The sequence below is a fragment of the Chionomys nivalis genome, chromosome 4 (assembly GCF_950005125.1).
Source record: "Chionomys nivalis chromosome 4, mChiNiv1.1, whole genome shotgun sequence".
NCBI lineage: Eukaryota > Metazoa > Chordata > Mammalia > Rodentia > Cricetidae > Chionomys > Chionomys nivalis.
The window spans coordinates 66,312,891-66,340,005 of record NC_080089.1 but is presented as its reverse complement, the minus strand read 5'-3'; the positions used below and the strand labels follow the sequence as shown (position 1 = coordinate 66,340,005).

Below are 27,115 nucleotides of genomic sequence, written 5' to 3'. Positions count from 1 at the left end.
AAAGATGTATGTGCTACTTCAATATCCAGAAAGTTGAATCCATAATGGTTCTTCTTTTCTTTTTTTTTTTTTTTTTTTTTTTCTTCTTTTTGGTTTTTCGAGACAGGGTTTCTCTGTGGTTTTGGAGCCTGTCCTGGAACTAGCTCTTGTAGACCAGGCTGGCCTCGAACTCACAGAGATCCGCCTGCCTCTGCCTCCCAAGTGCTGGGATTAAAGGCGTGTGCCACCACCGCCCAGCACTGGTTCTTCTTTTCTTTTCTTTTCTTTTCTTTTCTTTTCTCTTCTCTTCTCTTCTCTTCTCTTCTCTTCTCTTCTCTTCTCTTCTCTCTTTTCTTTCTTTCTTTCTTTCTTTTTTTCTTTCTTTTTTTTTGAGACAGGGTGTTTCTCTGTGTACCCTGACTGTCCTGAAACATGCTCTGTAGACCAGGCTAGTCTTGAACTCAGAGTTCCACCTGCCTCTGCCTCCCATGTGCTGGGATTAAAGGCATACACCACCGCCATGCATTCTTTTATAATTCTATTGCCCATCAGTACAATAAGAATTAGATATGAGTAACCACTGAATATATTTTTGCATTGACCCACTTAGAAAAAGTAACCTTTGTTTTACTATATAGTTTTATTTAATGTGTAAACTGTATTGCTATACATAAAGTATGGCTTCATTTTTTTTTTAAAAAAAAAGAGCACTCATAGTTAAGGAAAAGATGTAGAAATAGCATAACAGCATCAGATCCCAGAGGAAGTGCAAAGCAGAACCTCAGTGAAATCCAGTTCCTACCTCCTGGGGTGGCTGTCAAGAGAAGGCCAATGACCGCAGCTACACGGAGGAATTGAAACTGTTACACAGTGCTGGTGGGCAGGAGAAATGCTGCCCTTTGGAGCACAACTAGATACAAGGAAATAACTCTGCAATTCCACTTCCAGCTATAAGAGAAATTATAGACATTTAGACAAGAAATGTAGCAGTTTCGTGTGCAGTGGTTGAAACCAGAAGAATCCAGTCCGCTGGTAAGTGCATACGTGAACTGTGTTACAGCTGTACCTGCAGTACGACTGCCTGTTGAAAAGCAGCAAGCTGTGCTCGCTTTGGCAGCACACTAAGACTGGAACAATGCAAAGAGGGTTAGCTTGGCTCCTGTGCAAGGGTGACACTCGAATCTGTGAAGTAGTCCATTTTTTCAATTGTGCTGATATATTTAACATACACACAGAGACACCTAAAATGTCCTAAAGTGGACATTCATGTAAATGTAACTACAGTTGCAGAATGCAAACATTTAGGAAAGAGCATTGATTGTGTCGTAGCTCATTCATTTGCAGCGGATCTTTGTTCCTTTTCCCTCAAGTTTGGAAATGGCTATGCTAAGTTGGGGCTTTGCTTGAATTCTGCACTGGGTCCTCAAACGAACTGATGTGAATGTAGCTTTGGCCCCTGTGTGAAGGAGCAGTCACACCCCCAAAACAGAATAGGAAAAAATATCTAGAACAATTTCAAGTTTTATCTTTTTGTATATGAACAGAAATACATAAAGATAAGGAAGAGTAAGCTGCAGCCCGTGTGCTGCCTGCACTGACTCCAGAATACTTACACTGGATGAAAGAAAGGGCGCTTTAAAAGGATATGATCCATGACTTCATAGGTGGAAAGCCTAGAAAATGCGACCTTCTGCTTCTCCAGCCTCCACCTCCCAAGTGCTGGAATTCGAGGCATGTGCTACCACACCTGGTTTATACAGGGCTTGGACTGGAACCCTGAACACTAGGCAAGAACTCTACCAACTGATCTCCCCAGCCCACGGACAGAGTCTTTTTAAAAGAAAAGTCTGGAATATTAGCACCTCTGATTGCACCAAATTTCTATTCCTTTGTGCTTCCAGTCTTATGTGTGTTTCTGTGTTTGCCACTGCACATCAGGGTATTCAGCCTTTTCTGCTTTCAACTTTGAAATTATCCTCCATCAGGATTTTCTGGTATCAGCTTTTACATTAAAGATGAAAATGCAGACAGGAAAATTGTGCAAACCTTAAATGTACAGCTCTGTGAACTGCAACATGAATGCAAACAAGAAGCCTTTGCTTTGAAAACAAGGAACTCAAGGGCCACCGGATTGACTTGATTGACGTGTGTGACAAAGGCAGACACAGCTGGACACCAGTTAAGGCACCAGGAGAGACTGTATTCTATGGCTGCCAAGGGCAGAGAAAGAGCTGAGTTCCGTAGGATGTGGGCAAAGGTGATGGGGTGGGAGAAGAGAGAGTGGGAGGGCTGAGTCAGGAGCATGGAAAATCATTAGAAGCAAAAGGTCTTTGCTCCACATGAATTCCATCCAGTTTGCTAACTGGCACTTATGCCTTATCAAGTGAGACTCCTACTCTCTCCTTACCCCCGCCCCACCAAGACTGGGTAACAGGGGACAGGGACTCTATCTTCGGGTGGTAGCTGGAACAAACAGTGACCCTTTTTGGAAACTGAGTTTTCTCAGCCAGGTATTTTGAAGAAAAATAGGGTCATTCCAGCAATTAAACCTTGAACTGTGAGAAAATGTGTGTTTGTTCAAGTGTCTGAGGGCAAAGGCTGAGGCCCAGGAAAGCAGAAGTCTGAGAGGAGCCTGCCTAGAGTTTGGTCAACGAGTGAACCTTTGTGCACAAGTAACCCACAGATTGTATGACTTTCAGAACTGTTCTTGAAGCAGGAAGAGGTCAAAGGACAATTTGTAGGAGTAAGTTCTCTCCTTTGACCATGTCAACAGGTCCAGGTTGTGGTTGCAAGATTTTTTAGGCTTGGGTGCAAGGATCTCCATCCTCTGTGTCATTTCACCCTCCCTCCAACATAAATCTTAGCACACAACATAGGCTCATTTGCTTCATAATTTGGCAGGTTCTCAGAGGAGCTGGACAAGGACACTGTGTAATGGTCTGCTCTGTCCCTTTAAGAGACAAGCCAGGCCCACTCCCTCCTCTGTCCACCTCTTCTCCCCGTTTCCCCTTTCCTGCCCATAACTCACTAAATAAATATCCAACCTCACTCTGCATGGTGTGCTTGTCAGTCTGTCTCTCACCCATCCTGTGACTTCCTGTTCAGAACCAGCTGCCTTTGGAGAACTATGGTGTGGTCTCATGGTGTGCCCATCCATCTGTCTGTCTGTCTGTCTGTCTGTCTGTCTGTCTCTCTCTCTCTCTCTCTCTCTCTCTCTCTCCTTGTGGGACTGGCTGCCCCATGGAGGTCTCTCACCCACCACGCAGCTCCTTGCCTGGGACTCTGTGGCCCGCTGAAGCCACTCCAAGGAACTGCGCAGTCCCTGCCTGGGATTGGCTGCTCTTGGGACCCGCTGCCTGCTGCCACTTCGGAGACCTGCAGCCTGGTCTTGGGACCTGCTGCCCACTGCCACCACTTGGGACCTGCAGCATGGCCTGCTGTGGTCTCGTTGGCCCGCTGCCCATTGCTGCCACTCAGGGACATGCAGTGTTTCTGCCATTGCACCCCTCGGGGGAACCTGCAGCATTTTACTTAAACCATAACAGACTGGCTGGATCCTGATTCTTCGATTTGATGTCTGGCTTTGGTTTTCTGACTTACAGAGGAGATGATGCCTGCTGTTAAATCAGTAATGAGTAGAAGTCACCCAGTGCATGGTAGCACTCTATTTACAGCGAGGTCTTCTCACCAAAGGTAAGAATGGTCTAGTCCTCTCCTGGCTTGAATTCCATTATCCAGACCCATAAAAAGATTCTTTCAAGTTAAAAGTCAAGATCTGAAAATGAAAATCTTCGGAGAATTAAACTTCAGCAGCAATTCTATAAAAAGTACATTTTTTTTTTGGACAGGGTCGCATGTATTCCAGGCTAGCCTTAGATTCGCTACATATCTAAGAATAGCCTTGAATAGCCTCTCTGATCTAGCCACCTCCGCTTCCCAAGTGCTAGCACTGCAGACTTGTGCCACCACACCCAGTTTCTGTGGTGCTGGGTAGCAACCAGTTTCTGTGGTGCTGGGTAGCAAGCTGTGTCTTCACAAATGCTAGGCCAGCAGACTACCATCTGAGCTACACCCCAGGCCTTAAAAGTGCATTCTAGAACTCATTCATATAGTTTTCTTTATCCATGTGTATAAATGTGTGTGTGTGTACATGCATGCTTGCATGCATATGTACATGGGGAGGCTGGAGGACAACCTCTCGTAGCATCCTCAGGAACACCATCCACCTCCTTTGAGACAGCATCTCTCATTGGCCAAGAGCAGCTCACCCAAAACAGATGGTCCAATGAGTCCCAGGGATCCTCTTGTCTTTACCTTTCTAGCACTGGAATAGAATTGTGAGAAACAGAGCATATAACACCGGTGTTGAGGCTAGAGAGATAAGTCAGCAGCTAAGATCACTAGTTATTCCTCCATAGTACCAGGGTTCAAGTCCTACTACCCACATGATGGCTCACAATTGTCTGCAGCTCTAGTTCCAGGGGATACCCTTGTCTGGCCTTTGAAGGCACTGCACACAGGTGACAAAGAGAAATACATGCAGGGAAACCACTCATCCACGCAATAAGTAAATCTTTAAAAATTAATAATCTCAGTGTCACAGAAAGACACATGAACAAAGCAAAGAGTAGCTCGGCTAGGCAATTCACTTTGTAAAAAGTGTATGCCTGAACCCAAACTGGCTAGTCACACGTACCAAGGCCAACATGGCTCCTGTCTTTTATCCCTGGTGTAGGTGTGGACTGCATCTAATCCATACAAAGCCGGAAGGGAGGGTTCAGGAAATGAGTCCTTGTTTGACTGATTACATTCGACAAACAAATCAAAAACTCATTTCTCACAGGAGCACATGCTATCTAGCCAAGGTGAGGGGTAGGAATTAAACTTAGGTCTTCGAGCTGTACCAAGTCATTCCCCAAAACCCCCACACAGACTTTTCCATAATATTGTTGAAGTTTACCATGTGCCAGTCACTGAAACTAAGCCTCAGCTGGGAAGGAACTCACAAATCATTGGCAGATAGATCTCAAAGTCAAAGCCAAAAAGTTAAGAGAAACTGTAACCCAGGTCTGAGGGCTGCAATACAGTGTGATATCTGGAAGAAAGCAACATTGAGGGGGGAAATGAACATTCCAGGAAGAAGGACAACGCTGTGCTCAGGATTGCAGGCATTGTCTTCTATTTTCAGAGAACTGCGGTAAAATTGCAGACAAGAGGTGGGAGGCGCACGGTGGGAAGGAAGGGGCCTGAACCCTTCACACCAGGCACATCCTTAGCTGCAAATTCAAATACAGTTTTGCAATAGAAGACAAATTATTAGCACATAACGAGTGGAACTGTTTAATTATACCCCACATGAGAGGGAAAGGGGAGTGTTTTTAGCTACATAGATGCAATGGAGACATGCATTAGGACTTTTACTCTTTAGGCACCCCCAGAGGCTGGCAAACACTGCAGGGAACAGGCCTGGGCATAGAAGGACAGCCATTCCATCCCCGTGGGCCCAGGCCATGTTATACTCGCTGCGTCTGCCTCCACTGGCACCGCTGGGAAGTCATGGGTCTTAGCAATACACCCCCAGCTTCCCAAAGCCCACGCTTCTGCTAAGAAAAGCCTATTTCAAACTTTCTGACAAAAGAAGAAGGCTGAGGATGTAAATTTCTGGGCCACCACCTACCCACTCTGTAGATTTGGGCAAATCCCTTAAATCTCCTTTTACTCCGGTGTTCTCATGCGTCTGATGGCAATGACAAGACAACCAACCTCCAGAGTGGTGATGCTGCATAACGGGGTGACGGGTCATGTGCTCAAAGTTGTGTGTGGTACAGAATGAGCACTGTGTGGTTGCTAGCATGATTGTCACCGAGCAGGATGTTAAGTCAAGACACAAAATTCTCCTAGAAGAGACACAGGGCTGAAAAGATGGCTCAGAGGATAAGAGTGCTGGCTGCTCTTCCAGAGGACCTGAGTTCAATTCCCAGCAGCCACATGATGGCTCAAACCATTTATAAAGAGATCTGGCATTCTCTTCTGGCCTGCAGGCATATATGCAGGCAGAACACTGTATACATAATAAGTAAATATATCTTTAGAAAGTGATGAAAACCCATTACACTTTTTTCCATTTTCATGTGGTATATGCATGTGTATGCAAATTTGCATTACTGTGTGGGAGCATGTCAAAGTCCCAGATTATGATGGGAATTATCTTTAATTGCTCATCTAACTTATTGGTTTAGGCTGGGTTTCTTAAACTTAGACCTTGCCAATTCCAGGTAGGCATCATGCCCACTGGGTATTTTTACCTGGATTCTGGGGATTTGAATTCCAGTTCTCAAGTTTGTGTGTCAAGTGTTTTAACCACTGGGCATCTCGGTGATGCCCAGGAGTTAGTATTATTAAGGTGTGCATAAGGCGGCGGCAAGAGGGTGTTGCTGGGGACACTGGACGGGAAACTTGCTAAGGATGTCACATGTTTGAGGAGAGAAGAAGCAAGGAAAGAAGAAAGTGGGAGGAGGAGAAAAGAAGGAAAAAGAAACAGAGCTTAGAGGCAGAGAGAGAAAACTAAAGTGGGAAGAAAGAAGAGAGGGAAAGAAACAGAATTAAAGTGGAGGCGATAAAGAAAAGAAAGGGTATAGGGAGGAATGAAGGAAGCAAGAGCGAAAGACGACAAGAAAAAAGAAGAGGGGGAGGGAAGAAATAAGGGAAGGAAAGAAATAGGGAGGAACGAGAGAAAAGAAGGAACAAAGACGTGAAAGAAAAGACGACGGGAGAAGAAAGAGACGGGAGAAGGGAGAGGAGGAGAGAGAGGAGGAACCAGTGAAGATAAGCAGCCAGAAGGCAGAAAGGAGGCCAGGATCAGACGCTCGATGCGCTCGTCGCTCGCTCACACTCAGGGACTCAACTGGGCGGGACTGTAAGGCCCCGCCCCTCGTCCCGCCCGCCGCGGGCCGGGCCTGTGCGAGCAGGGAAGCAGCTGGCTCAACAGAGGCTCAACAGAGGAGACATGTACCGGCTCCTGTCAAGTGTGACAGCTCGGGCTGCGGCCGCCACGGGCCCGGCCTGGAGCGGAGGACGGCGCGGGGCGCACGGGAGACCCGGCCTGCCCGTGCTGGGCCTTGGCTGGGCCGGGGGTCTGGGGCTCGGGCTAGGGCTGGCGCTCGGGGCGAAGCTGGCGGTGGGGTTGCGGAGCGCCGGTCCCACTCAGTCCCCCGCGGACCCCGAGGCTGCGGGCACCGAGCTGCCGCACGAGCAGGCCCTGAGCCCCGGGAGCCCGCACACGCCTGCGTCGCCCGCAGCCAAGGGCTTCTCCAGAGCCATCGAGAGCAGCCGCGATCTGCTGCATAGGATCAAGGTGCGGGCCCAGCGGACGCCAGGGCTGCGGCTTCCGAGAAAGACTTCTCGTTTCCCGACCGCCGGGCCGCGGGTTGACGCTCTCGGGGTTGCTCAAGTCGCATCTGAGGTCACCGGCCGCGGAGGGGACCGCCCCTTCCCCTTTGGAGAGAATGCCCTGAGTACCCATCGCGGGCCACGGCAAACTGAGCAGAATCTTTACCTCCGGTGGGCGGGGCCGAGGAGTGGGCGGGGTCTGGTGGGCGGGGTCAGGAGGCCCAGACTGAGAGCGCCTCCCTGTGTACAGAGTTTATACTTTTGAACCACCTAGATCTTTCTTCTTTTATCTTAGGATGAGGTTGGCGCACCCGGCATAGTTGTTGGAGTTTCTGTAGATGGAAAAGAAGTCTGGTCAGAAGGTGAGCAAGTATTACTTAGTGGCTCATTTTGTCACTTGGTGAAATAAAATACTGATATCTTACTGGTTGGAGCTGCAAAAAGTGGCACATATTGTAGAGACAATGTATCAGTAGAATAACCAGGCCGTTTATCCATCTCTGCAAAGTTTGAAATGTAACTAACTGGGCTAGGCTTGTAGCTCAGTGGAAATCGCTTGCGTAACCTTAATGTGCCTGGCTTCAAATCCAAAAGTAAGTAAATAATTAAAATATGACTCAAGTAAACGGAAGTATTCAAAACGACTTGTTTCTTCTCCCAGTTTACTCTTAAGAGTGGATTTATTGATCTGAAAATGTAATGTAGAGCAATCCATTAAATATCCACTATCACACACAGCCCTTGTAGATAGTCCTAATGAGTCAATAAAATGTCAACTTCCGTATAATTTTATTCTTTAATTCGGTAATTTTTTTATTCCTCGTTTCTTTAAAAGGCACTATACTAAATACTAGGGACACACAATATCCCTTGTCCTTAATGAGTTACAATCTATTATTATTTTTATTAGGCAGAAGTGTTAACTATTTTGTTTAGATTTTTTTTTTACCAATAAAAAACCTTGGCATGGTTTGGGATGTAGCTCAGTTGGTAGAGTGCTTGCTATTGGGCGCAGGCTCTCATTATGACCCCCTGTACCACATACATAAAGTGATACGGACCTGTGATCCCATTGCTCAGGTGGAGGAAACTGGAGAAGTTCACAGTCCAATAGTGTGCTCCAGGCCAGCCTGAGTCAAGGGAGATCCTGGTCCTCACTCCTCCCCCACCAAAGTTAGAAGCTTTGAGAGGGGCATTTCTATCCATTTTATGATATGTTTATCAAAGCACTGTTTCATGATATAACTTCAGTGCTGCAGACAAATTGCACCAATTCATCACCTTGGTTTATAGTGAATGGTATTTCAGGCATCGTTTAAGGAAAGCAGTAGTTTTAGAAGACATTGCTGGCAGCAGTGGGGTTTTGAAAAAGTCTGCTTCCCTGAGTATATGTGTATTCTAATCAATATAACCAACTGGTGAAACTATCTTGTGCTTAAAAAATGTTAATAAACAGGTATGATAACACATGCCTATAATCCTAGCAATGAAGAGCTGAGGCAGGAAGATCACCTTGAGTTTGAGGCCAGCCTGGGGTATATACAGCAAGATCTTAACTCAAAAAATGTAACAGGGGCAGGGCTAGAGAGAGAACTCAGTGGTTAAAGACACTTAGTGTTCTTGCAGAGCATCCAGATTAGGTTCCCACATGGGGCACTTAACTGTCTGTAACTCCAGTTCCTCTGTGTGCACACATCTCATATGTATGAGTGTTTTGCCTGCATGTATATCTGTGCATCTTGTACATGCTTGGTACCCAAAGAGTCTAAACTTGACACTCTGAGTTCAATCTCAGGGGCCCATATGGTAGAAGGAGAGAACCAATACTTACAAGTTGTCCTCTGGCATAAATTATATATAGTTTTCCCACTGGTATGTTACACAGTTTATACTGGAATTATACTTTAAATATTTAATAGAGTTCTTTGGTTTCTGCTTTTGTTTCATAGATTTTTTTCATCTAGATAATATATATATGGGGGGGGAGAGAGAAAGGGATGTATGTGTGTATATATATATATATATCTGTATATATATATATATATATATATATATATATATATATATATGGTATTTATTAGAATGACTTACAGATTATGGTTCATCTACTCCAACAATGACTGGGTATGAATGGAAAGCCCAAGAATCCAGCAGTTGTTCAGTCCATGAGGCTGGATGTCTCAGCTGGACTTCAGTATATGCTGGAATCCCAAAGAAGTAGGCTCTAATGCCAGTGAAGGAATGGACTTGCTAGCAAAGTGAAGGCTAGCAGGCAGAGGGAGAAAGCTTCCTTCTTCCATGTCCTTATACAGGCTTCCCACAGAAGGCTTGGCTCAGATCAGATCCAGATTAAAGGTGTGTCTTCCTGCCCCAAAGCTCTGAATTAGAAAGTAGATCTTTCCATTTCAAATTAAGCAGAAACCTTTAACAAGTGTGCCCTCTATTTGGGGGATTTTAGTTAATTCCAGATATAGTTAGTTGACAACCAAGAATAGCCATCACAATACCTGTAATCCCAGATAGAGATAGGAGAATCTTGAGTTCAAGGCTAACCTGAGCTATGTAACAAGACCCTGTCTGAAAAACACGAAAAGAAGTGTAATCATCATAATGTTAAGGTAAGAAAAATTAATAATATCTGAAAATATCAAATGGGAAATTGTTGGGTGCCAGGTAAAATTCCAGTTCAGCTTTAAACTTAAATCATTAGGCTTCCAATTGTCAGTACTGGCAAGACTCTCATTCCTCTGAGTCCGACAGTTTAAATATCTCATGAAAAGCTAGACACAGTGTGTTTTAATTGATATGATTTCAGTGTCAGACTTTTCGCTTTATTTCCCTTAAAGGTTTAGGTTATGCAGATGTGGAGAACAGGGTACCCTGCAAACCAGAAACAGTCATGAGAATCGCAAGTATCAGCAAAAGCCTTACCATGGTGGCTCTGGCTAAACTCTGGGAAGATGGAAAACTGGACCTGGACCTCCCGGTGCAACACTATGTTCCTGAGTTCCCAGAAAAAGAATACGAGGGTGAAAAGGTAGTGACACCCCCAGTACCTTCTCCCACTGGTATGTCACATGGTTTACACTGGAATTATAGTTTAAATAGCTAATAGATTTTTAGTTTCTGTTTTTGTTTCATAGACTTTCATTTTCAATCTAGATGATAATCTGTTGACTACATTTCTGTAATTTAGAGCAAAGGTCTGTACATGGCATTGTCTAAGCCGCAGTTCTGAGTGGAGACTGTTAGTCTTCCATTCCTAAGTTGCTGGCTTGTGATTTGCAGGTCAACACTATAATTGAATTTTTTAATTTTTATTTTACAAGACAGGATTTCTCTGTGTAACAGCCATGGCTATCCTGGAATGTACTCTGTAGACCAGGCTGGCCTCGAACTCACAGAGATGCACCAGCGTCTGCCTCCCGAGTGCTGGAATTAAAGGTGTGCACCACCGTGCCCAACTGTAATTGAATTTTTATGATTTTTTTTTTAGGTTTCTGTCACAACAAGATTGTTGATTTCCCATTTAAGTGGAATTCGTCATTATGAAAAGGACATGAAAAAAGTGAAAGAAGAGAAAGCTTACAAAGCCTTGAAAATGACAAAAGGCTTAATGCCATCTGACCAAGAGAAAGAACCAAAGGAAAAGGGAGGCAAAAATCACGAGAACAACGATTCCCCTAAAGCAAAGGGCGAGCAGGAGAACGAAGCCAGATGCCGGCACTCAAAGCACGGCAAGAAAAAGAATGATTTTGAACAAGGCGAATTATATTTGAAAGAAAAATTTGAAAATTCAATTGAATCCCTAAGATTATTTAAAAACGATCCTCTGTTTTTTAAACCTGGTGAGTGCTAACTCCCTCTCCTAGCAGAGTTGTTGAAGTGTTCTTTCTTCAGAAAACCCAAGAGGGCACCATCCTGACTACTGTCAGTAAGGGGTGTGTGTGCGTGCGTGCGTGTGTGTGTGTGTTTGTGTGTGTGCGCGCGCGTGCGTGTGTGTGTGTGTGCGCGCGCGTGTGTGTGTGTGCATGCATGCGTGCGTGTGTGTGTGTGTGTGGTGCATGCACCTATAAAGGCCAGGGAACAACTTTGGATGTCATTCCTGGGGAAGAGTTCACCTTCAGCTTTGTTTTTACTATTTGCTTGTTTGTTGTGACTTGTGTGGAGGTTGGAGGACAACTGCCAGTAATCCGTTCTCCTTCAACCACCTGGGTCCCAGGGATTAACTCAGGGCATCAGTCTTGGCAGCAGATCCCTTTACCTGTCCAGCCATCTTACCAGCCCCACCTTATTTTTGAGACAGAGTCTCATTGGCTGGAGCACGCCAATCAGTCTTGGCTGCCTGGTAGACCCCCAGCCTGTCTCTGCCTCCCTAGAGCTAGAATTGCAAGTGCATCATGACTTTTTTCTGTGGGTTCTGGGGATTGAACTGAGGTTTTCCTGCTTGTCTTACAAGCTCTTCCCCAACTGAGCCATCTTCCCTAACAGTCGGGAAGGTTGCTGTTTATCTTTAGTGTCATTGGAAGGCTGCCCAGTCATAGAAGATGCCCAGTACCAAGATAGTCATGGAAACTGTGGTGAGGGTTGGAAGGATAGTTCACCAAACAAAACCTGGCTGCGGGTGGAGAGGCAAAGGTGCTGCTGCTGCCCCTGTACATGGCTAGCAAGTAAAGGGTTCAGCAGCCTGTTTTATACTTTTGTTCCTTAAGAAGTTAGGGTTCATCAACTCACCTTTATTTACCCTAAAAGCTAAACTATAAAAATAACTTTTTCTTTGAGACAGTGACTCACTGTGTAGCTCAGCATGGTCTCAAATGTGGTTCTCCTGCCTCAGTCTCCCAGGTGCTGAGATTACAGGTGTGTAGTACCATACTTGATTTTACCTTTTTCATCTTTTTTTTCTTAAATTTACCATCAGTTGATGTGCTATTTTCATTTGGAAAGTAATTTTATGGGCTGGAGAGATGGCTCAGTGGTCAAGAGCAAGCTTGTACTGCTCTCACAGAGAACCTGAGCTCAGTTCCCAGCACCCACAGAGCCACCCATAACTCCAGCTCCGTCCTGGGACTCTCATGCCCCCTTAGGCCTGAGGTCAGCTACCCTCAATAGGCACTCAATTCCCCCATGCACATAATTTTTAAAAATATATAAATAAAAGATTTTACTATGAATCAATATTTTTATATAACTAAGAAAGCCAGTGAAAATATAATTATGAATTTTGTATTTAAAAATAAAGTTTCTACCTATTTTTAGTATGGATCATAAAATCTTGAGAAATTCAAACCAAAAATGAACCATAGGTATATATTTAAGTCTATATTTAAAACAAAGTTTTTATGTTTTTTTTAAACATTTTTAATTTTTATTATGTATATAGTGTTCTGTCTGCATATATGCCTGCTTGCCAGAAGGGGGCACTAGATCTCATTACAGATGGTTGTGAACCACCATGTGGTTGCTGGGAATTGAACTCAGGACCTCAGGAAGAGCATTCAGTGCTCTTAACCTCTGAGCCATCTCTCCAGCCCCAAAGTTTTTATGTTTACATACATTTTATTAAACTAACTCATAGCTGGGCAATGATGGTGCACACACTTAATCCCAGTACTAAAGAGGCAGAGGCAGGCAATCTAAACAAACAAACACACAAATTAACACATGTGCCTAGTTATACTTTAAACAGCGGGATGTATTGAGGAGAACACAACATTTATTTGCTCATGGACAAGCTAGCAGGGAGAGTCAGTGCCTGAGCATCAGCCTACCATGCACAGTGATGTTTGTGTTGCTATGCAGAGGGCCTGCAAAGCTTTTGCAAGGACAAACCTAAATTCAAGGGCAACCTCTGACTCAGTTTATCCTTCCCTTGGCATTCAAAACTTCAGGGCAATCTGATAGCCAGAAGGAAGACGCCTTTAGGTACACTTTTTGGAGAAGTAGCTCCAAGCCCTAATAACCTCTAAAGCGCTAGTTAAGGACTGACACCCCCAGAGATCCCGCAACTCCACTCTGCCCTTTAAATATACCAAACCGTGAAATAAAGTTCTTCTGCCTTTTATCTGTAAAAAGAAAGCCCGAGAGTGTATGGGTCTCTCTGTGCATGTCATTGCTCTTCTCTCCAGGAACGCCAGGTTTTAGCTTTTACTGTGCTGGCCGTGTATATGGGGTTCAATCCTAGCACTTTCCATTCATCCCCAAAAAGACAATTAATGGAAAAATCAAATTTGCTTTTCTTCCACCTTTCTGTTTGATTGCCAGTTTGAAGGATTTTGTTTTGTTTTTTAGGTGGGATATATTTGTGTATAGATATTGTGTATTGATTTTCAGATAAAAGAGCAGATTCATACACCTTCCAGCCCCTGCGTTGAACATTATGCTGTTGTGTCCTGGAACAGGCCTGATGAGGCATGGGCATTGCAAAGTTAACTCAGTGTTGGCACATCATTCCCAACCTAGCTTTAGATGTTGATGTAAAATATTACAACTTTATGAGTCTGACTGTTTTCAGTGGGAACATATTTCACATGTGTTTAAATAATAATCAAGCCTTTTCTTCCCTTCTCCCCATGCAATGATGTCTCAAGGTAGTCAGTTTTTGTATTCAACATTTGGCTATACCCTGCTGGCAGCCATCGTAGAAAGAGCTTCGGGATATAAATATTTGGACTACATGCAGAAAATTTTCCATGACTTGGACATGTTGACAACTGTACAGGAAGAGAACGAGCCGGTGATTTACAACAGAGCGAGGTAAACTGCCACCTGCCGTGTCCAGCTGTGTCGCATCTTCACACTGCTGTCGATTTAAGACCCTGATCGTCCTTGTTTCCATTCCAACGTCGGCTTGCCACATGCTTGGAGCTTTTCTCCGTGCCTGCTTTTTATGAGTAAAATGAGGGAAATAAGTATGTTTGCGATACCTCAAGATGCTTAGTAAGTTAAGCATGATGTCGCATGCCAGCACCAGGAGGATGAGGCACAGGGATTGCTGTGAGTTCAAGACCAACCTAGGCTGCAGAGTGAGTGCCAAGCTAGAACGAGACTATCACAAAAGGAAGGAGGGCACCGAAACAATAAAGAAACAATCATGATCTAAGCACCTGAGTAATTGGGTCAAAATTCTACCTATCATGTACCAAAACAATTTGGTCTTTAAACATCTTTTCTTATTTTTAAATTTACCTCTGATTTTTCATTACTTAAAATATATTTTAACTAATTCATCCTTAGAAAAAGTTAACAATAGAATAAGAAATTCACATAAACCCATCACCCAGATTCCCCAAATGTTGTAGTTATGCCATATTTATATTATCTGATTGCATGTTGGTGTTTCCTGGGCCATTTGGAAACAAACTGCAGACATGGCATTCATTATTCACAAATGCTTAAATGTGCATCTTCTAAAAATGACAACATTTGTGCAGTGGTTTAACCAAATTTTCAGACTTTATTACAGTTTTGTCCATTGTTCCAGTAAAGTCCTTTGTGACATGCGCTCACATATGCACATAGTGTCTGGTCCAAGGACTGATCCAGCATCCCACATTTCTCTTCTTGTCCTGTGTCTCTGCAGTTGCATGCTGTAAACTTGTCCCATTGTTGGTAATGGGGTTTTAGTGACTTTAGTAAAGTGTTACCAGGTTTTTTTCCTCCTCCTCCTCCTCCTCCTCCTCCTCCTCCTCCTCCTCCTCCTCCTCCTCCTCTTCCTCCTCCTCCTTCTTCTTCTTCTTTTCCTTCTCCTTCTTTTTTTCTCGAGACAGTGTTTCTCTGTGTAACAGTCCTAGATGTCCTGGAACTGGCTCTTGTAAACCAGGCTGGCCTCAAACTCACAGAGATCTGCTACCTCTGCCTCCCGAGTGCTGGGATTAAAGGCGTGCACCACCACCGCCCAGGCTTCTCTTCTATTTTGTAAAGATTCATTTATTTTATTTTATTTTATTTTATTGTGTGTGTGTGTATGTGTATGAGTGTGAAGTTGACCTAAGATTCCAGAAAAGGGCATCGTTGAATCCCTGGAATTAGGGTTGTGAGATGCAAATGGGTGCTGGGAACTAAACCCAGGTCCTCTGGAAGAGCAGCCAGTGCTCTTAAACACTGAGCCATCTCTCCAGCCCTTCTCTGCTTTCTGTATTTGTTTGTTGGAATTCTATTAGTAGAAAACTACTTTCCTCCCTTATTAGCTATGTTTTTTTCATATTACTATACATTTGTAGGTAACTTTGATCAATGAGTCATAATCTGTCATTGCCATTATATGGGTAAATGGTTATTATGTTGTATATATTTTTTGTTTGTTTTTCAAGACATTTTCTCTGTGTAGCCTTGGCTGTCTTGGAACTTGCTCTTAAACTCATAGAGACCCAACTTCCTCTGCCTCCCAAGTGCTAGGATTAAAGGCGTTCACCACCTCCCAGCATACATATGTGTGTGTATGTACATATATGTGTTTATATGTATGTATATGTATATGATTATTAGTTATGTGTATGTGTGTGTGATTGCATGAATTTATGTGAAATGTGTGTGCAGGTGTTCATAGAGGCTAGAAGAGGCCATCAGATCCCATGAAGCTAGAGTTTCAAGCAATTGTGAGCCTCCTAGTTTGGGTGCTGGTACCTGATCACATGTCTTCTGCAAGTGCAATAAGTGCAGTGCTTTTAACTGCTGAACCTTCTCTTTGGTCTCCTATATGTGTATATTTTTTATTTTTGGAAATTTGAGAGAGCTTTATTTAGCCCAAACTGGCCATAAACTCAAAATCCCCCTACTTCAAACTTCTGAGAGCTGGGATCAGAAGCATGTAATACTGTGTGCCCAATGCATATTTTTAATCAGGGTTTTATAGTTGATATTCTGTATGCTAATAGTGAACATTAAGATGTTCATGTTTGTGTGTTAATTGGGTTAGAATGAAAAAAGCTCTCCTTACTATGGGTTCAGTTTTTAAAGATTGAAAGATATTTAGTGAAGTATAACCAACTACAATTTTTAATCATAATTTTTGCTAGAAACTAGCTGGGCGGTAGTGGTGCACGCCTTTAATCCCAGCACTTGGGAAGCAGATGCAGGCAGATCTCTGTGAGTTTGAGGCCAGCCTGGTCTACAGAGGGAGTTCCAGGACAGCCAGGTTATTGCACAGAGAAACCCTGTCTTGAAAAAACAAAAACCATTTTTTTTTCCCCTAGAAACTTGGAAAGGGGGTTTTGGCAGAGAATTTTGAGGCCAGCAACTAATAAGGGTTTTCCAATTGTGGTTTCTATTTTATTACTATTTGGTGTAAGAGAAGGGTAGTGCACTGAACAATTCAACTGTGAATCTTTCCTTGCATATTTTGAATAATATGCTTCAAAGGACCTTATTGGCACTTTCAAAAGAAACAGAGAAAATGGTGGTACTTTGGGAGTTTTCAAACTTTATTTTTCTATTTCCTCATTAGTTTTATTTAATCTTACATTGTTTTGGCTCAGTTTTCATTTTAAGTTGCTACCTTATCTTAAAGGATTAAATATGCATTGCAAATCAGTTTGTGGCCTAAAAGACACAGAAGAAATTAGGTTAGCAGCAAGCAATGAATTTTAATTTTTTTAAAAAGCCCTGTGGCTCTTGCGCGCTTGAGACTGTCCGTGTTTGGGATCACATTGCCCGAGTGTTATCTGCAGGTCCTAGCATCATACTCTACTGCAACCAAAAAAGTCGGTGGAAGCTAAAGAAAGACTCTCTGATACCAAGAGCATACTTATATGAGCTTATTGTGAATGTGATCTAATATTTGAAAAAGTATCTAAGTCTGTATGTGAGGGGGAGAAGGACATTGTGTGCACTAATTGAGCTTTGCTTTTAAAATTAACTCCCCAGGCCCCCGTGTCTGTGTATGTAAGCCCATGAATGTGTATTTAGAAGCCAGGGAGTCAGCTATCCTCTCTCTCTCTCTCTCTCTCTCTCTCTCTCTCTCTCTCTCTCCCGTGAGGTAGGTTCTCCTACTGATCCTTGTCTAGACCTGTCCACCTGCCTCAGGCCCCAGCTCTGGAATTCCAGGCATGTGTGGGTGGATTCTAACTCAGGTTCTTACGCTTGTACATCATGCACTCTTACCTACTGAGCCACCTCCCTAGCCCAAGCCTGTTTCTAATCTGGAAACTGAGACTTTGTAATTGTACAGAGTGGACATCAGCTATTATTTGCTGTTTTTGTAACTTGCAAAAAATGCCCTCTTCTGGCACACAGGCAGACATGCAGGCAGAACACTGTTTACATAATAACTATATTCTTTTTAAAAAAGAATAGGAACAGCCAGGCGGTGGTGGCACATGTCTTTAATCCCAGCACTCAGAAAGGAGAGGCAGGCAGATCCCCGTGAGTCCGAGGCCAGCCTTGTCTACAAGAGCTATTTCCAGGATAAGCGCCAAAGCTACAGAAAAACCCTGTCCAAAAAAAGAAAAAAAAAGGAACTTGGTTTCTTGGTGTGGAAATCCTTAGTCAATCTCCTGCTTTATTGGGTCTCATTAGTATTTTCTGTTGGCGCAGTACTTTCAATAAAAATCTTTAGTTTTGGGGGTGGGTAGGCTCGGCGGTAGTGTGCAGACCGTATGAAACAAAGGGGAACCCTCTGGTGTCCTAAGTTGATGGACTCAAACAACGGAGTCCTCGGGACTGTTATATTTGATATTCTAGGTATGGCTTCACCTTCTGTTTGTTTCCTGGTGTATTTTAGAACTAAGCATTGTTCTTGTTTGAAGCTCCTTCATGCCTTTAGCTGACAGACTAGCAGGCTGGGTTTCAGTGTAGGATTTGAGTTTACTCTTGTTTTTCAATTTTTCCGTGAGTTTTTATTAGTAGTCTCACCATGATTCAGGACGCCTCATTACTCAAATATAGTGATAGGGGACAGAAGAGAGGCAAGGTAGAGCCAGGTCAGATCTTCCCAGGCTGAGACCCAGGATGTGGCATGTACACATGCTGCTCCCCTTGTGCAGAGCTAACATCACCCCTTTTGTGGCTTTCTTAACAGCAGGGGATGCCCCAGCAGTTCTGCCAGAGGTTCCTTGTCTGGTTCTGGCTTGGGAAGGGGCTGTCAAGAGGGGCAGTCTTATAATTCTTCCTCCTCCTCCTCCTCTTCTTTTTTTGTCCTAGAACTCACTTGATAGACCAGGCTAGCCTCAAACTCAGAGATCACCTGCTTCTGTTTCCCAAGTGCTAGGATCAAAGGCATGTGCCACCATTGTCTGGCAAGTCTTGTAGGTCTTGATCTCAGTTTTCTGTCCTCAGTCATGCTGCTGACTGCTGAAGCCGCCCCGTGAGAGCTCAGTGCAACCGTAGCAAAGATGGCCGTGCCAGGCAGGATGCATCACTTGAAATGTGAAGGCCAAGAGTTAAGTGAGGCTGCTGTTTGGAGCTGCATTCCGTGCTGCACAATGCTGTGTTTTGCTGTGCTGGGGATGGAACCCAGGGCCTCGCCCATGCTAGGCAAGAGCTTTGTCACAGAGCTACACCCCCAGATGCTTATAATACGCATTTTTAAATTTAGCTGGTTTCTAAGCCTCTCATACCAGTAAAAAAAGAAGTAATACATAAGTGCCTTGAAAACATTCAGAAGTGTTTAAAAAATGAAAATATTTTGAATTTCTAAGTTTGCAGTTATATAACGCTTCTCTTTTGCAAAATGTGGAGAATTCCAAGTAAGTGGAGGCTGTTTGTCATCTGGCTTCACTCCAATTACTCAGTTACAACTACCAGTAACTTTTGAGAATCTGTGTGTTCCATTTTAAAAGAAGAAAGTCCCTAAGAATTTAAAATAGTTCCATTTACCATTCTACTGAACCAAATTATTCTCACAAAAAGCTAATTTGTTTTCTGTCCAAAGGAATTGAGAGATTCAAGTCTAGAATCTGCCTATATGAAGTTTAGATTTCTAAATTAAAGACTGTAACTCTCTGAAATTTGCACTTGAAGGAAGCACAGATGGGGGTCCCTAATGTCCAACCTTCATAACTGTTTTCAAATGCTTTGCTGTGAAAAGGAAGTTACACAGAACTAATTGTTAGCATGGGATATTAGTGATTCAGGTTTAGAAGCTCAGAGTTTTCTCTTAGGAGATAAATACCTTAATGAGAAAACACACTTCCTTTTAATGGTTTCCAATTATGTGACTCCCTTTAGATGCATTGATTAATTTTAGTTGCTGAGCTGGCACCATGAGAATGATTGGTTTTGAGGAAGAAGCTGACATAGGAGTGGGAGGAAAGAAGGCTAAGACACAGCAGAAACTGGCCAAGTAAGGTTCCTGAAGTTAGTGTTAGACACAGGAAGACCTTATGGTGTGGGAAGTCCTTCTGTGTATGTGTTGTTTTTATTGGTTAATGAATAAAGAAACTGCCTTGGCCTGTGATAGGGCAGAGTAGAGCTGGGCAGGGAAAACTAAACTGAATGCTGGGAGAAAGAAGGCAGAGTCACGAGACGCCATGTAGCCACCAGAGGGGAAAGATGCGAGCTGCCAGCTGGAACCTTGCTGGTAGGCCACGAGCCTCATGGTAAAATATAAAATAATGGAAATGGGTTAATTCTAGATGTAAGCGCTAGCTAGCAATACACTTAAGTGATTGACAATCAGTGTTTTAAATAATATAGGTTCTATGTGATTATTTCTGGCAGCTGGGAATGAGTGAGCAACCTCTCCCAACAACCACATAGTAACATCTTCTGTTGCTAGGCATGATCATGCATGCCTATGACCCCAGTACTCAGGAGGCAATGGCAGGAGAATTGTCCTGTAGCCAGAGTATACAGTGGTGCACTCAGCTTTGCTCTATGGATTTCTGCTTTACTTGGTCAGTAGAGAAAGGAAAGTAGGGTTGTCAAGATGAGTGTATTTGATGTGGTTATAATGACTGAGACAGTGTTCTGGTGAGCCCATCGCCAGGGTGGATGAAATAATCAATGTCATAGTTAGAGCAGAAAAAGCAGGTGAAATCAGGAAGAATTCAAGGACCGAGAGCACAGGAGGGGGCCAGCGATGCAGTGATGGACAGAAGAAGGGCAGAGATGTTCCATGTTGAAGAGTTAGGGAGCTAGTGGTGGTGCCTGGAAGACGTTTTCGAGTTTCTGATGCTAGGATTCAGGCTGATGACTGCTTATGACCAGTGGAGCTGCGATGCCCTTCCAGCAGATCACTGGAGGGAGGCGGTTAGCAGACTCAGCCTGAGAGCAGCACCATAGGGATCATGAAAAGCTCTCCATGAGGGAAGTTTCATCTTTTCTTTACTTGTGGTTTCATTGCCTTGACCTCTGGAGTCTCCTCATAGAGAGTAGATCCGCTTTGTCTTCCTTAACACTTTCCCAGCCTCAGAACATACCTGGCTGTAAGAGCTCCCTCAATGTTGTTAAATACATAAGTAAACTACAGCTAGCATTTATTCCTTAGCACCCATGAGAAATATGCAATGTACTCCATACACATGATCTGGACTCTGCATGGAAGGAGTAGTAACCCCCAGATCGCAAAGTAAGATTCTAGAGTGGAGAGACAGTGTAGCATGGCAGAATGCCTGGCTTTAAATCCAGCTCTGTCAATCCCAAACCAAGCACGCATTTATAATAACACCTCTGAAGAGTCTGTTAGGACAAATAACTTTTTATCTTAATGCTTATGAAAATGACCAGACATATAGTAATAACTATATAAGTATTTGATTAATTAAAGTGATTATAGCAGTAAAGGTGAGAATTGGGATTCAAACCGAACTTTGCTGAACCTAGCCTCTCCCACAATCCCTAGGAATTACCATGTTACATCATCACACATGGCATTGGTATGCTATTTTTGTCCTAGAAATCTAGTCTTTTTGCACATCAGCCTTATTTCTAAACATCCTAATGTACATACTTCTTGTTACAAAATTCATTTGTGGCATATGATTCGACACTAAGCCCAAGGACTAGGAGTATCTACCCAATATAAATATTACGTAATGCATGGTATTAATCAGCGCACATTGTAAGTACTAAAAGTTAGATATGCTCAGTATGGGAAAACCATACAATAGGAAGATTTTTTTTCTATGCTTTAGTCATGAACTACTCAGTTATCATTGTCATTTGAATCATACTGAAAATGTATGGTTAGTTTCTAGTTGTATGTATAATTGCTATATTGAAGTACAAACTGCCTCATTTGCACATATTCCTATTTATTACGTAAAGTCAATAATAATAGACTACTAAAATTTTAATGACCATTCTTATTTTATCTTAGATTTTATGTTTACAATAAAAAGAAACGTCTTGTCAACACACCTTACGTGGATAACTCCTATAAATGGGCTGGTGGCGGATTTCTGTCTACAGTGGGTGACCTTCTGAAGTTTGGGAATGCAATGCTGTATGGTTACCAAGTCGGGCTGTTTAAGAATTCAAATGAAAATCTCTTACCTGGATATCTCAAGCCAGAAACAATGGTGATGATGTGGACCCCAGTCCCTAACACAGAGATGTCCTGGGATAAAGAGGGCAAATATGCAATGGCGTGGGGTGTTGTAGAAAAGAAGCAAACGTATGGTTCCTGCCGGAAGCAGAGGCACTACGCCTCACATACTGGAGGTGCAGTGGGGGCCAGTAGTGTCCTGTTGGTCCTTCCTGAAGAACTGGACCCAGAGGCCTTAAATAACAAGGTGCCCCCACGAGGAATAATCGTCTCTATCATATGTAACATGCAATCCGTTGGCCTCAATAGCACTGCTCTGAAGATTGCCTTGGAATTTGATAAAGACAGAGCCGACTAGTCCTAAATGGCAGGGGTCCACAGTGAGCCTTTCATTCTTTGAAATGTTGATGTTCCAAAATACGCAAAAATTTAAGAATACATTTGTAATAGAGAACAGTTAAATGTGGAGAATTATGTTCCTCTAATTGCTTAATTTTGTAACTGTCTTTTTCTTGTACAACTAGTTCTTTACACTCAGGGAAATAACAGTTGTTTCTACTTTTTGAAGAAAAGGTGTTAAATCTTGAAATAAAATATTCTGATAAAAGACAGTACTTTTTAGTTTTTAGGTTTTTTATTTTTACTTTCTTTAAGTCTTGACGTGTAGTATTGACTGGTTTTGAACTTGAATCTTTCTGCTTTACCTCCCAAGTCCCTGGCTTATAGGCATGAGCCACTACACTTAGCTGAAGTATATACTGTTTGAATGTGTAATAGAGGTCTCATGTAACAGAAGACCTTTTAATGTAACAGTGAAAACACATTCATGAGAAATACATATGTATTATATACACACACACACACACACACATATTCATGAATATATGCATAGCAGGTTAAAAGAAACATTTGTCCTCCCACCCTTCCTAAGGCCCTGGAATTGAAAAGTAATGCAGTTGGGTGGGTCTGGGCAGCCTGAAAAGAGGTTTCCGATAAGGTATGGTAGTTGTCCCAAGTGTCTATGGGACTGGAGGAAAGTTGCCAGGATGGCCTGCAGTAAGTCCTGTGGCTGATTTGGCAAAAAGCCTCAGTTTGTCACACATGGGCCTCCCAATAGGGCTGCTTGGATACTTATATCACGGTTGGGCTTAAGAGCAAGTTAAGGAGAGAGGAAGAGGGGCGAGAGAGTGAGTGGGGAATACAGCATAGCAACAACAGTTGTTCGTTACAAACCAGCCAGAATCCACCATACCCGTGAGCTTACACTGCTGTGACCAATCACCTGTCAAGAACAACAGCGGAAAATGAAGGTTTTCATTTCCAGAGTTGCCATCCATCATGGCAAGGAAGGCATGGAACAGGCAGTACAGCAGAGACAGTCCTGTACCATCACATGGGACAAACTCTGTTGGTCTAGGAATCACAGGTCGACGCCCATCTGTCGTAGGAGCCAGCTTTGACAAAACTCCTAGGCTCCAGGGTAGGGGCGTGAGGATTAGAATTATTAGGCAAAAGGAATAGAGATGTGAAAGAAAGAAGAGACAGAAACACAGAGCAGCATTGGGAGGGACATTCAGTGAATACTAAATTCACCTTGTTCATCATTATATACTTCACTCCAAAAGGGGAGGGGGACAACAGACTTGGTCAGCACGACACGAGGAATAGACCTGAGTTCTCCGACCTTTGGCCCAGGTGGAGCAGATCTACTTCAACACTCAGAATACTACTTAACCACGCCCTAGGCCAGAATCTCTCATTTGTAACCACACCTGAGCAAGCAAAAATAAGCTCAAACTCCCAGACACGGTGGAATAGGCTCACATTTTTGGGTCTCCACAGTGGACCGAACACAGGGATGAATACTGAGAATCATTAGGAGCCATTTTGAAGTTAGGCTCCGCAGATAGCTTACCACAGTGTTGACTTTGGGATATCTTGTTGGAATAGTCCCAGATGGAACATGCTGAAGATTACCTGTGTGCCAGTGCACACAGGAAGACACAAGAAAGAAGTTAGCTTTTATGTACTTTATGAGAGAACTTTTCTGTTTCTCAGTCCTATGCCTATGTCTTCACTTTTTTCTAACAGTAAATCAGTATCTGGGTTGTGTGAATTGTAGGCAGCAGTTCTTTCACACATGTCCACTTCTTCCGGACATGTAAAAGGTGGAACCCTGTGCTGAGGGTCCCCGAAGACTGCTGGCCTGCTAAGCTCATGGGTGCATCGTGTAAGCACTGTGCTCAGTAGGAGATCTTGTCTCAGAGGTGGAGAATGAACATAGAGGAAGGACATTGGACTGACTTCCGGCCTCCACAAGCACACTCACTTTTCTTACCCAATGCAGTCAGAAACAGTATTGATAAATCTTTATACCTTACAGGGTTCTGTCTCCAGAGACTGATCCTTATTCAGAAAAAAAAAAAAAAAAAAAAAAAAAAACACAATCCTGTCTTGTTTTTGTTCTTTATACTGAAACTTGTCAAGGGAGATCATTGACTACAAATGATTTATTGGTCTTGTATTAAATTGAAATTTTGTGAAAGTAAAAAAAAAAGGCACAAAAGATTTATACAAATATGCATATTTCCAATTCCCAAAATTTAAAGTATGAACATGTCAAATTTTCTTCACTTAAAATCATACAGGAGAGCCAGGAGGTGGTGGTGCACGCCTTTGATCCCAAGCATGCCAGAGGCCAAGGCAGGCCGATCTCTATGATTTCAAGGCCAGCCTGGTCTACAAGAGCTAGTTCCAGGACAGGCTCCAAAGCCACAGAAAAACCCTGTCTCAAAAAACAAAAAAAATCTAAACCAAAACCAAATCATACAGGAGAAAAACTAACACCCAAAGTCCCACTCCTTTAGACTAGCAGGGAACCATCAGGATTGGTTCATTTCCTCTCATTTCCTTGTTTGACACTTTACATATGTAGTACATAATAATTTCCTTATGTGATACATACTAATGTTTTCTATTGCATTATACAAATATACTACATGTTTTTCTACCTTCCTCAAAACTCAGGACTGTTACTGTAATCTGGTCAAGTTTATTATAAAATCCAGTTTGTTGTAAGTGCTGTGAACTATCCAATTGTGAAGTTATACTGCACTAGCCACCTTTTTTTCTAGACAGTTTCTGGGACTTGCTCTGTAGATCAGACTGGCCTTGAACTCACAGAGATCCGCCTGCCTCTGCCTCCCAAGTGCTGGGATTAAAGGCGTGCGCCACCACCGCTCCTACTCAATTTCTTGATAGATGCTTTTCTACGAGCACATTGTGGGTTGAACCATATGACATTATCAAAAGAGAAACCATTGAATATAGTTTTACATAAACCTTGTTTATATGGCAACTTAATTTTTTTAACATCTGATGGCACAATTGTTTTTGCTTTTACCTAAAACTTAAGAAGTTAAGACATTATTTTCACATGCCCTTTGATCTTTTGAAATTTCTCCAAATTTTTCACAGTCTACTTACTCAGACCAGGAAAAATTAAAGTATTTAAGAACTGACCAGGTATGAAATTACATACCTTTAATCCTAGCACTCAGGTAGGTAGAGACTGCAAATCTTTTTTAATTTGAGGCCTGCCTGGTCTACTTAGTGAGTTCCAAGACAGTCAGGACTACATAGAGAAACTCTGTCACAACAACAAAAAAATTATGAATATGCTCACCGGATAGGGAGTTAAGTAGGTAATGGAGTCTAAAATTCTAATTGGCAAAGCTAGTTAGAAGCCCACCTTTTCATATGAAAAGAGAAACGGTGGCTATAGTGCAATATAACATCACAATTTGGTAGTTCACAGCAGTTACAACAAACTGGATTTTATAAACTTGACCAGATTACAGTAACAGTCCTGAGTTTTGAGGAAGGTAGAAAACATGTAGTATATTTGTATAATGCAATAGAAAGCAATAGTATGTATCACATAAGGAAATTATGTACTACATACGTAAAGTGTCAAGGAAATGAGAGGACACACACCATAGCAAACTGTTTACTAGCCAGTTTCCTACCGTTCTGTTGGGCCGTAACCTGTGTGATTTTGTGACTCTTTCCCTCACAGGCCGAGTCACTCCTCTACCCTTTAAGCTAGGCTGACTTTCCTGCTCCTGACCTGTCAAATGTGGTAGAAGGGACCGTCCAGCTTGCCTTCACTGCCTGAGACCACTGCTGGCTTACTGAAGAACCACAAAGTCCTAGACACAAGATAGCACTAGTTGAGAGGCATGACTTATGCTGGACCCAACTCAGCTTCACTTCCAGTTAAAGCTGTGTAAGTGAAACTAGATGAGACCAGCAGAGGAAGCAGCCAACTTACATAACCATGAGAAAAACAGATCATCACTTAAGCCATTAAACTTGGGGGTGGCTTGTTTTACAGCAAGTAGTCAACACAACCGTGCTTTTATTTGCCAAGAAATGGGGACATTTGGAGGAAAGTACTTTATAATACTCATGCTAAAAAAAATATTCTAAAAACTGGCCAGTCCTCCAAAATCACATTTTGTGGGATACAACTTCAACAGTTTAGTAAACCAAGTCACATCAAAATATAAATTGGGCCTGGAAATACAGCCCAGTGATAGACGTAACATGCCTAACTTAATGTGCAAGGGCCTGAAATAATACAGCTACAAAATAATTAGATTTTCACTAGAAAATTTGACTGCAAACCAAGAACAACGTATTGCTCAAAATACAAAATGAAAAACAAAGATGGCACTATAAAACCACCCTCCATGCCTGTCGGTGGTGGCGCACGCCTTAATCCTAACACTCGGGAGGCAGAGGCAGGCGGATCTCTGAGTTCGAGGCCAGCCTGGTCTACAAGAGCTAGTTCCAGGACAGGATCCAAAACTACAGAGAAACCCTGTCTCGAAAGAACAAAAACTAAAGGCACCCCCACACACTGACTGTCGAAGCACACAGCATGAGGGGAGAGCCATGAGAACAGAACACGGACAGGGCTGAGGGTCTTCTGAGCCTGGGTCTGGGCAGCAGTGGCAGCTCCAAGTTCTGTTGCTACAGACCAATCAGCACACAAGAACTACATTCCTAAGGAAATATTTAAAAGGTAGGTTTCTAAACTAAATCTACAGGGCTATTTTTCCCCTTTCTAGAAGTACTAGGGATTCAACGAGGGCCTCATGTATCCTACGCAAGTGCTCTACCACTGAGCTACAGCCCCAGCCCGAACTCTTTGCTTTCTAAGGTGAGGTTTTGGTACACAAGAAAACAGAATGTGGTGGTGTGGCAGTAAATGAGCCAGATGGAAAAGAAATAAATTGAGAAAATTTCCTATTCTGA

At 42.9% G+C, this 27,115-nt stretch overlaps 1 protein-coding gene and 1 non-coding gene across 3 annotated transcripts; both read left to right on the top strand.

The window, feature by feature from the left end:
- The first annotated feature begins 1,080 nt into the window (after positions 1-1,080).
- Positions 1,081-1,183, top strand: LOC130874068 (U6 spliceosomal RNA). Its single transcript, XR_009057107.1, has one exon. It is a non-coding gene; the product is annotated as a U6 spliceosomal RNA (small nuclear RNA).
- Positions 1,184-6,948: 5,765 nt separating this feature from the next.
- Positions 6,949-22,395, top strand: Lactb (lactamase beta). Of its 2 annotated transcripts, none has more exons than XR_009057041.1 (6): positions 6,949-7,333; positions 7,664-7,730; positions 10,215-10,405; positions 10,865-11,216; positions 13,963-14,124; positions 21,626-21,764. XR_009057041.1 is itself a non-coding variant. In XM_057768968.1 (6 exons), the coding sequence occupies exons 1-6, from the start codon at positions 6,986-6,988 to the stop codon at positions 22,149-22,151; spliced, it is 1,650 nt and encodes a 549-aa protein (XP_057624951.1). In that variant the 5' UTR covers positions 6,949-6,985; the 3' UTR covers positions 22,152-22,395. The 2 variants fall into 2 exon arrangements, 1 of the variants encoding a protein (XP_057624951.1); XM_057768968.1 differs by having other exon boundaries at positions 13,959-14,124; positions 21,626-22,395.
- Positions 22,396-27,115: the final 4,720 nt, after the last annotated feature.